This window comes from Mesocricetus auratus, unplaced genomic scaffold, assembly GCF_017639785.1.
Source record: "Mesocricetus auratus isolate SY011 unplaced genomic scaffold, BCM_Maur_2.0 Super-Scaffold_100691, whole genome shotgun sequence".
NCBI lineage: Eukaryota > Metazoa > Chordata > Mammalia > Rodentia > Cricetidae > Mesocricetus > Mesocricetus auratus.
Genome location: NW_024429267.1, coordinates 16495278 through 16506586, shown reverse-complemented (window position 1 = coordinate 16506586; position 11309 = coordinate 16495278). Strand labels below are relative to the sequence as shown.

Below are 11309 nucleotides of genomic sequence, written 5' to 3'. Positions count from 1 at the left end.
AGTAAGGTCACACTTGAAATATTATTGCTGAATAGGGCTTTGACAAGTCTAAAAATTAAAATGCTTGTGGTAGGTAAATGAGGTGCAGATGGGAAAGGAAGTCATTGCGTGAGTGTCTGATTCACAGGAGCTGCTGTCAATGGGCCAGATCTTAGCAGGTGACATTGGGAGAGCTCGTATTTAGTCATCATGAGAGTAGGTGAAATGAGTAATTGTATTTTTGACTTTTGAATCTTCTGCACATTGCCAGTGTTTTTATAGCCACACTTTCGCACATGAATATACTAGAGGTTTTCTTAGATTTAGAAACCTAGGTTTCTAAGGGACAAGCAATATTCCATGTATCATTTATACATAAGATTTTAGAAAGATTGCTTTTGATGATCTTATAAATTTTTGTAACATTGTGTGAAATCTACAGTTTTGACTTTAGATAAATTATAATAGTCTATTCCTAACACTTGTATCATATTGTGCAAACCCTGAAAGGTTTTATTAATGTTTAACTATAAGAGGCTCAAGGAAAGAATCAGTCTCAAGGTTCAGGCTGAAGTTTCCTGGTGATTAGAGATCAGGCTTCAAGGAAAAAAACCCAAGACTACAATCCAAGTTAGCTGAAAGAGGAAGCTGAATCTCCATACAGAGAATGTGGACCAGATATAAGATCTTAATCTTCTCCTATCTGACAACAGAACTCTGTGCAGAGACCCATTCTTTATCGCCAAGAGAAGTGGACCCAGGGCCATATTTCACTAGAAATCAAACTACTTTCGAAGGTACTCGGCACAAAAGGGCCATTTTCCAAGGGCAATACTGTAGACGCTTTGGCTGTTGTGAAGACAGAGACGATGCCTGTGTCACTCATTTCTATGAAGCCAATGCATTGTGTTACTGTGATAGCTTCTGTGAAAGGGAAAACCCTGATTGCTGTCCTGATTACAAGTCATTTTGCCAGGAAGAAAAAGAATGGCCTCCTCTCAAACAGCCTTTAGACCCAGAAGGTAGGCTTTGGCAATGTGTTTGAATATTACCCTAGTCTTCAGATCTGACAAATTTATCCTCCTCTTCTCTGCTCTCCTCTGCTCTGTTCTTGTCTCCTCTCCTCTCCTCTCTTCTCCTCTCCTCCATTATGTTTTCATCAGTCGAATGAAAATGATAATTTTGACAAATTTTGTTGGATTTTTAAGTTTCTTTGATTCAAATGCATTGCATCTGTACCATACTGGTACCATTAGGGAAACTCTGGTCTGAGTGTAGTAAGTATGGTTCTGGATTCTGTTTTGAACATTCTTTCAACATAGGTTTTTTTTTAAACTTTCAATAATGTACTCTTCACAGCTTTCAAGCATTTGAGTATAGTTTTCTTAGAGAATTCCATGAAATTTAAAAATATAGTCATCTAGAACCATCGAACATCCTCCCCATGTAACATTTTACTTGCTGTTTTGCCAGGCTCATAAACTTGCAGCATTAGAGTACATGGTATTATCAATGACATTAAAACAAAATAAAGCTAGGCAGTATACCTGCCTAAACATAATAAATTCTTCAAGTATGTTTTTGTCTTATTTCACTACTTTGGAAATTTTGAAACCACTGAAAAGTGGGTATAAATGTGATTCAGTTGGTAGAATGCTTGCTGAGTGTGTATGGGGCCCTAGGTTTGAGTCCCAGCACCATACAAGCTGGAAAATGGTAGCACACTCCTGTTATCCCAGCGCTCTAGAAACAGAGGAAGGATGATGACATGTGCAAGGTCCCCCTAGGCTACAGTGAAGTTGAGGACAGCCTGGACTGCATGGTAGCCTGTCTAAAAACAGATCTTAAAGAGACAGGAGGATCACATAGAATAGACTAGTAAGAGTCTAAGATCCAGACGGTAAATAGAAATGATGTGTGAGAAGATAAGTAGAATGATGATATTTGCTACACAGATGCAATTATATGAGAACAGATATTAATTTTGGGAAGTTGCTACAACAAAGCCCCATGGACAAATATATCCTATATACTTCCCTAGATGAAATTCTCATAGCACCAAATCTCTTCATCCAGAAATTTTGCTTAATTGGAGCTCAGTCACACAACTATAAGTGGGTCTAGGAACTTGTAGTTAGAAGGCACTTAAAAATCCTACTTCAAAATGGAGATGGTATTGACAGCTCTCAATATCAATAAACTCATCTTGTTTATAAATTTTAAAAATGTTTCCTTAAATGTATATTTATTATTTAGAATTGTCCACAGAATTTCCATTTAATCCAGGCTTAATTTTACCATCAGACATCTCAGTAAACATTTGCCTAATTTTACAAAATAGCAGATAATCTACTGTGTTTGAGAAGTCTAGTCTTCTTTTCATCAATCCTTTAAGTATCCCTGTTGTGCCCGGCAATGTGAACGGTCTTATTGTTATAAACATTAGTCAAGCTGGAGAAGTAGGAAAGCATTTAGGAAGTTTACTGAGTAGCTGTGTGGTAGTTTAAAAGAAGATGTCCCCCAAAGGGAGTGGCACTATTCGAAGGGGAAGTGTGCCACTGTGGGCATGGGCTTTGAGATCTCTTTCTCTCAAGCTTCCCTCAGTGTACAGTCATTTGTCTTCCTGTTGCATCTGAGTCAAGAAGTAGGACTCTCAGCTCCAGCACCACATCTGCCTGACTGCTGCCACGTTCTCCATCCTGCTGATAATAGACTGAATTTCTGTAACTGTAAGAGAGCCACCTCAATAAAATATTTTTATTCATAAAAGTTGCTGTGGTCATGGTGTCTCTTCACAGCAATAAAAAGGTCTTAAGACTTTTTAAAATAGAGATACATTTTTTGAAGAAGAGTGCTTCTACAGACTGAGAAAATAGTGTCAATAATAAGGCACTTATCCTGTAAGCACAAGAACCCATGCTTGACATTCAGAAGTCACATAGGAAAACAGGAATGGCGGCATGTGTTTATGATCTCTTAACTGCAAAGGCCGGGGTAGACAGATGTCGCGGGTTCAGTGGCCAACTGCTCTACTGTACTTGTTCCATAACAATTACAGACCCTGTCTCACAAATAGGGTGGGGTTCCTGAGGCATACCACAGAGGTTAACCTCTGATCTACACACACACACACACACACACACACACACACACACACACAGTCACTCACACATGCACACTCGAAAGCACACGCACATGCACATGTACTCACACACAAGTTGGGTGCTGTGAGACTATTTATATGTAGTAAGTTTTATGTCATCTGTCTCACTGGAGGACCAGTAAGCAAAAACATAAAAGCTGCTACTTGATAAAGAAGGAGATGAATTAGAGAACAGTTATCATAAGACTATTACAAACCTGAATGTGAAGACCAGACCACACAGGACTATTTATCAACTGGAAGGAAGCTATTGTTTCTGGTGAGTCCCGGTGAGGAAAGTGTAAGTGACAAGAGATCAGTTTGAGAAGTGAGTATAAGTTATTGTATGTCAGACCATTTACAATATGTTGGGTATTTGGGATCACATTTGTTTACTAGAAGTTATCAAAAGATGCTACTTTGGAGTGTGTATGAAGTGCCTTAGATGTGTAACCGTGTAATCAAAGAGCTTCCCATTCTCAGAGGACTTTCAAGCTCAGTTGGTGCCATCTTGTAGTTCTTGATAATCTGTAAGTATCAAACCCCAATCTTAATTTTTTACTTTTCTCCTCAATTTATGTATGTTTCAGATTTTACGCAGTATGGGAGAGTGATGAAACAAGGAAACAGGGACAAACCTTGCAATATTTAGGCTCAGATGGTGTAAAACCAGGAACTTCGAAAGACATTGTCTTACCCTAGAGGACCTTGGAAAAGCTAATGATACTCAGGGGCAGTAGTTGTGACAGGAATGTACTCAGTCAGCTAGAACCCAGGACATTAGAACTGAGGCATAAAAAATGAGTGTGTCATCTAGGATGAGTGAGCTGGGCTGCATTTGAGTATTTTCAGGGGTAATGTAGCATGTGCTCGAGGAGTTTGTAAGAAATTGCATAGTGCAAAATTGGTAATTAGGCAAGAGGGAAAGAAAGGTTAGGTAGGGACACTGAGTATTGCATTAAGGACATATTGTTCAAGGTCTCATATTGCATGTTGCCTATGTCTAGCCCCATAGACAATTTTTGCAAAATAAAATATGTTATTTCTCCTCAGTATCAACTCTGGACAGAGAGAATTAAGTTAATTAAAGCCCATTTAGGATACAATATATCTTTATATGCCATCATAAACCATGTGGGCTGATTTTATGTATCTGAATTATTAATTTTTAAACTATCTTCTGTTAAAGACAATGTTCTTTCTTGCTGATTTCAGACAACATGATGTTTAAGGGTCTGTGTGTGTCTTTGTGCATGCCTAGACTTCTGTGAATGTCCCTTTCATGTTATGTCCCTTTCTGTTCTCTCCATAATGATGTGGTATCTGCAACCATAGCAATGTCTGTGGTGGGAAGTCTCCTGCAATAGTTCTCTCTAAAAATCATTCTTAAATTCTGGACAGACCTATTATATTTAATTTTTGTGTGTTACAAAGAGGCATGACTAACATCTCATTCTTTTTTATTAGAGTCTATATGTGTAAGGGTTTAATCTAAGGAAATGCCATCAGAAGATTTTTGTCATAACCCATAGTGACAAAATTTTCAGAAAAACTTGGTTATTATGTAGGTTTATTAAAAATTTAAAAAATAGTTGAACTTTTGCCTGCCTTTAATGAAGATCATCCCATTTTATTCTATCTTATAAAATAATAATACTTTAAAACTGCCTTGGTCTCAACATACTAAACTCATTTATTTTTATTTAAATTACTCCTTTCAGCATCATTAATATGTATCATGCACTTTTATCAGATTCCTTCCTTCCTACTAAGTATTGCTAGTATTAGGTTGATATCTAGAAAATTTTTATGTTTAAATGCTATATTCACCAAGTAATAATTTTATTTTGATATATTTTTAACTTTTTGTTTCCTTTTGAGATTATAAGTATGTCTCCCTTCCCTTTCCTTTCTAACCCCCATATACCTTTTCCTTCAAATTCATTGCCTAGGTTTTCATTAATTGTTATTGCATGAATGGAATATATATGTGTATATATATGTATATATATGTGTGTATATATATTTCTAAATGTAAGCTTCTCAGTCCATATAATTTCTTTTGGTATATGTATGACTTTACAGCTGACCATTTGGCACTGGATAACAAGTTGGTTTGTTCTTCCTTGGGGAAGACCACTCTTTCCACTCCTAGCTTTCCTTTGTTGCCTATTTTTTGTATATAATTTTAAAGAATTAACACATTTTAAGAAGCAAGCTTCTTCATGCATGAGCGAGTTATTAAACTATATTTGTAAAATAGCAAAATCTCAGTTTCCCATTTTCAATAGGTATCTCTTACATCTTATTTTCAAGGTGACAGTTTGGTTAAAGCTATTGATGGTATTTCAAGTCTTTAGAGTATCTCTCCTTGAAGTAAGCATTGATGTGCTAATATAGTAGTATTATAAAGACCCACATCTTAAGAAACATGATCTTTTTAAGAAGATTTTTAGCATATAAAACAACTAGAACCATTGTAAAAAAGAAATGATCAGGTGAATCTATAGACAACAGTATAACACTATCTGGAAAGAAGATTGGCCTGCAGTGCTTTATACTTTTTTGTGAAAACCATACTATAAATATTTTTATTTATTTAAACATTTCATTACATTTGTGTGTGTGTGTGTGTGTGTGTGTGTATTTGGCTGTGCCTGTGCCACAGTGCATGAGCAGAAGTCAATAGACTATTTTCAGAAGCTGGTTTTCTCCTTCCACTGTGTGGATTTTGGAGCTTTAGCTTAGATCACTCTTATCAATAAGCACCTTCATCTGCAGAATCATCTCACCAGCCCCAAAGTGCATATCTTTAATGCATTAAGTTTGTTTTGTCTGAATTCTTGAGCCTAAGTTCAATCTAGCTGTCCACTTTATTTACTAGAGTATGGCTCTTGTGTTTGTAATTCAGATCAACCTCTCATGCTAAATCAGTCAAATATACTTTCCCCTATATAAAAGGGGAATGAGGACAGAGTCTCCCCATCTTCAGAAGAGATTTTGGAATTCAAAATAGTACCTCTGCTCTTGTCTATGTCACATGGCCACACTTTCAAAAGAGGCTAAATGCCAAGTTTGGTTTGGTTTTACCGTGTAGAAATGTACCTCCCTAAAACATAGGGCTCTTTTGTATGACACAAATAGTAAGGGATGATATTGGAAACAAGAATCATATAAAATCATGACTATCTAGATGCTTGCATTTTATTTAAGTCATAATTTCAGTGAAATATAATTATCTCCAACTTTGAGATTGGGCCTTGCTTTGTTTCCCAAGCTAGGCTGTCGTTCTTGGACTCAGTTAATTCTCTTGCCCCAGCTTCCTGAGAACTGGGGATGCAAGTGTGCTTAAGTTCACTTTACACATTAGTATTGTAAAATAAGTCATAATTCACTTTCCGTTTTCACTGACAAGGGAGAAAGGGTTCCACCTTGTAACCCACACTGGCCTTTTTCTCACTGTGTTGCCCATACAGGCCTTAGACTCACAGCGGGCTTCCCACTAAAGCCTCCCTCCTATTTACCAGGATTTCAGGTGCGAGCCTGTAATGCCTGCCTCAGCTAAAGTGCTGTTGATACACTAAAACACATTCAGACTTTCCTTATTTAAAACATATAGTCCATTCCGAAAAGCAATTGCTACCTCTTCAACATTCATTTTTGCAGAGAGGGGGAATATTTCAAAGATTAAAACTCAGAGTTACATTTTCGGTAGAATTTATGTGCCAGCGATAGCTTTTACTCCATTCATTATGGATAGGAGCAATTACTCATTTCACTTAGTAACAAAAAAATTCACATTAGACTATAATTGCTCTTGAGAAGTGTAATTTTTCCTTTTGTTTTGTCTTCCTTTGGGAAATAATTTGTTGGAAGGAGTACTATGTGAAATTGAAGAAATATATGAAATTAACTAAAAAAGAACATAGTATATTATTTAATTAATTTTCATATACAAAGCAACTTTGTTCTATGTTTACAAGTTTTCTCTGTGTTATGTTTCCTACATGTTTACACCAGTTATTTATTAGTTTCATATGATCTAGTTTCATGGTTGTTTCTATTTCTTTTCCTAGAACTGTTTAAATGAAAAACTTGAAATTTTACACTTATCTTAAGGATTAAAGATAAATATGTCAATTTTATATAAGGTGGAAGAAGAGCATACATTAATTACATCCCTTCCTTCCTTATGTACAGCATCATATCTGATGATAAGATCTAGTAACTTGAGAATTTCAAATTTCAAATACAGAAAACCAGCGATACACTTAAAAAAATCAGCATGGAGGACTCAAACACACACACACTCACACACACACTATTAAAAAACACAAGCAAATTCACACAATCTGTCCAAGCTGGGTGAAATTTCAAGTCTCTCTCCTATTAGGGGTTCATTTCTTTAAAAATCATTGCTGGAGGAACTGCTACAGAGTTTCTTTTACCCATAGAGTAGGTTGTCAAACTGCAAATCTTCTTAAGTGATGTCACATATAAAAGATAAAGATCATTCTAAGGACACCACATCCAAAATTGTGTATGATTTGTCCTAAGGAATAATAGATAAATATGAACTGTGAGGTGAGAGGTACAACGTGACATTGAAATACTTAATTCACCACCTAAATCAAATACTGTTAACCAATGTGAACTATTTAGATCTACTGTGCTTATTAACAAGCCACTGATTTTGCCAATGAAATCCCATTTTTGTATTCACTATGCTAATTCTGTGGCTGAAAGTGTGAATAATGTAAGCATTTAGAGCAGCTACCCTCAAGTCTGGCCTCTTAGAATGCATGCTGGTGCACACCCCTGCGGTGCAGATTCCTGATTACAGCAAGTGACTCCCTTTCCTACAGTGCAGCTACAGCCTGCACAGATATTTATAACACACTGTGATGAAGTATTTTAAAATAAATCACAGGTACCATATTATTATCCTTTCTCAAAGCAATAAGACCAACTATTTCCCTCTTCAAATATTTGATTTGACTCATTCTAAAAGCTGTTAAAGTTGTAAGACTCCCTTAATTTCAATAGTCATTAGATTTATTTTTAATTTAATGCAGTGTTTTGAACAAAACTGTTACATGTGCGATGTGTATAAACAATTTTCGCTTGGAGATACTTTATATACATTTTACAAAAAATTGGAATTGTCTTAGGCTCCATCATCATAGGATTAGCTCCATCTTAGTTCTTTCTTGGTCTTTGTTTCAGTTGAACTGATTCCCTCTTGTGACCTCAGAGTCCTGTATTCCCTTGTCTCCTCAAGTCCTCTTTTATATTACAATTCTCTCTCTCTCTCTCTCTCTCTCACACACACACACACACTCACACTTCTCTCAATCATCTAAAGGAATTAAAAAACCTTTTAATTATACTTAAAAAAGACCTTTCCTTGACTCTGCTATTTTAAAATTCTATCTTTTTTCCCCTTTGTCCATTTAATGGCAAAATGGATGAAGGAAAAAATTCTTTCTTTCTTTCAAGTTCTGCACCAACTTATTCCGACAGAATTTCTCTTTAATACTCTGCTGGTCATTTCCTGGTGTGGTCATTGACAGCTTTCTCAGTAGTGGATGTAATGTGTAGATTTTTCCTTTCTTGCTCTTGGTCTCTGTTAATGCTGTACAGGACTGTCTGTACTGGCTTGTTTCCCATTACCCGATAAACAGTCATAAACCACATGACAAAATAAGCTTGAAGAGGAAAGGCTTTATTTCACTTGATAACTTGAGATTCACTATCCTCAAAGGTCGTGGCAGATATTCAAGGCAGAAACCTGGAGGCAGGAACTAAAGCAGAAGCCGCAGAGGAGTGCTGCCTGCTGGCTTGCTCCTCATTGCCTTTTCACCTTCTCAGTTTGTTTTCCTATGCCGCTGGCCCATTGACAGTGCTGCCCACTGTGGACCCTCCCATGTCAATCATTAATCTAAAACTGTCTCCCACACAGACTTGCCTACAGGTCACTCTGATGGAGATATTGTCACAATTGAGAGTTCCTCTTCTCAGATCACACAACAACAACAACAACAAACAAAACCAACCACTGTGCCAGCCATTTTGCTTATAAGAAATTCTTTGCTTTCAGATTCAACCTCTATTGAATTCCTTGTTTATTACAGGCTGTTCATTTCCAGTTTCTTCTAATTTTTTCCTACGTGGAATGCTTTGAGCTCAGTCCTGGATAATTCTTTCTTTCCTAAACACACTGTTGCACCCCACCCTACAGCTGTTCAGTCCCAAAGAAACACAGAGATTCTTATATTAATTATAAACTGTTTGGCCTATTGCTCAGGCTTATCACTAACAAACTGTTACAACTTAAATTAACCCATAATTCTTATCTATGTTTATCCATGTGGCTTGGTACTTTTTATCAGTAAAGCATCTCATCTTGTTTCCTCTGTTTCTGACTGGCAACCATTTCTTTGCATTTCCTCTTCCCAGAATTCTAGTCTGTTAGCCCTGCCTATACTTCTTCCCTGGTTATTGGCCAATCAGCATTTTATTAAAAAGATGAGTGACAAATATTTATAGTGAACAAGGAGGTTATTCCACATCACATGTAGTTTCAGGTTTTAAGAAATACATAATGCATATTACAATGTATGGGTTTCTATGTATTACTATCAATTCTCCCATTTATATGCCTAGCATAGATTTAATCTAAATCTAAAATGTACAAAGCAGAATTGAAGCCTTTCTTTTTATTTTATTTTCCAGTTTAAATTTAGATAAGAAACAAGGTTGCTTCATAAGTCAGTTCCAGGTCCCTCTCCCTTTCCCTCCCCTCCTCCCGTGCCCTCCCCCCCCCTCCATTATCTCCTCATTCCCCCAGGGAGGGTGAGGCCCTCCATGGGGGTGTCCATAGTCTGTCATTTCATATAGGGCAGGGCCTAGACCCTTCCCCAAGAGTTCAGGGTGAGAGTGCACCTCACATTGTTCTATGGGAGTCCAAAGTCCGTGTGTATACTTGGGATGGGTACTGATCTGCTGCCCAGGGCTCAATAGATTACCTAGGCCTCCTCACTGACACCCAGATTTAGGGGGGTCTTGATCAGTCCCATGCTGGATTCCCAGGCTGATGCCTGGGATTCAAGAGTTAACCTCTTTCTGGTCAGCTGTTTCTGGGGGTTAAACCAGCCCAGTCTTAATCCCTTTGATCATCAGTCCTCCCTCTCTGTTACTGGCTTTCTTGAGTTCAGCTCAGTACTTAACCAAGGGAGTCTGCTTCTTCTTCGATTAGCCACTAAATGAAGTTTCTGTTTCCAAGACTCTCTGGCCATAGGGTTGTAGGCTGGCACTCCCCAGATCTATGTCTAAAATCCATATATGAGAGAGTACATGCCATGTTTCTCTTTTTGTGACTGGGTTACCTCACTCAGGATGGTTTCTTCTAGTGCCATCCATTTGCCTGCGATTCTCATGATTCCATTATTTTTTTCTGCTGAATAGTACTCCATTGTGTAGATGTACCACATTTTCTCTATCCACTCTTCGGGTGAGGGACATCTAGGTTGCTTCCAAGTTCTGGCTATTACAAATAAAGCTGCTATGAACATAGTGGAACAGACATCTTTGTTGTATGAATGGGCATCTTTTGGATATATGCCTAAGAGTGGAGTTGCTGGGTCTTGTGGTAGGTTTATTCCCATTTTTCTGAGGAATCTCCATACTGATTTCCAAAGTGGCTGAACCAGTTGGCACTCCCACCAGCAATGGAGGAGTGTTCCCCTTTCACCACATCCTCTCCAGCATAAATTGTCATTGGTGTTTTTGATTTTAGCCATTCTGACAGGAGTGAGATGGTATCTCAGAGTTGTTTTGATTTGCATTTCCCAGATGGCTAAGGATGTTGAGCACTTTCTCAAGTGCCTCTCAGCCATTTTAGACTCCTCTATTGAAAACTCTCTATTTAGTTCTGCAGCCCACTTTTTAATTGGGTCCTTTGATGTTTTGGAGACTTGCTTCTTGAGTTCTTTGTAAATTTTGGAGATCAACCCTCTGTCAGATGTGGGATTAGTGAATATTTTTTCCCATTCTGTGGGCTGCCTTTTTGTCTTGCTGACTTTGTCCTTTGCCTTACAGAAACTTCTCAGTTTCAGTAGGTCCCATTTATTAATTGTTGATCTCACTGTCTGTGCTACTGGTGTTATGTTCAGGAAGCTGTCTCCTG

The 11309-nt window shown here is 37.5% G+C and overlaps 1 protein-coding gene across 2 annotated transcripts in view; it reads left to right on the top strand.

Annotated features, from left to right (window-relative positions):
* Positions 1-578: 578 nt before the first annotated feature.
* Tinag (tubulointerstitial nephritis antigen) overlaps positions 579-11309 on the top strand; it is a 79794-nt gene continuing 69063 nt past the window's right edge. The window contains exon 1 of one of the 2 annotated variants that reach the window (XM_040740216.1): positions 579-776. In XM_040740216.1, the coding sequence (XP_040596150.1) occupies positions 647-776 (130 nt within the window). In that variant the 5' untranslated portion in view covers positions 579-646. Of the gene's footprint in view, positions 1002-11309 lie in introns of both variants that reach the window. The other variant, XM_005073716.4, reaches the window with a different exon arrangement.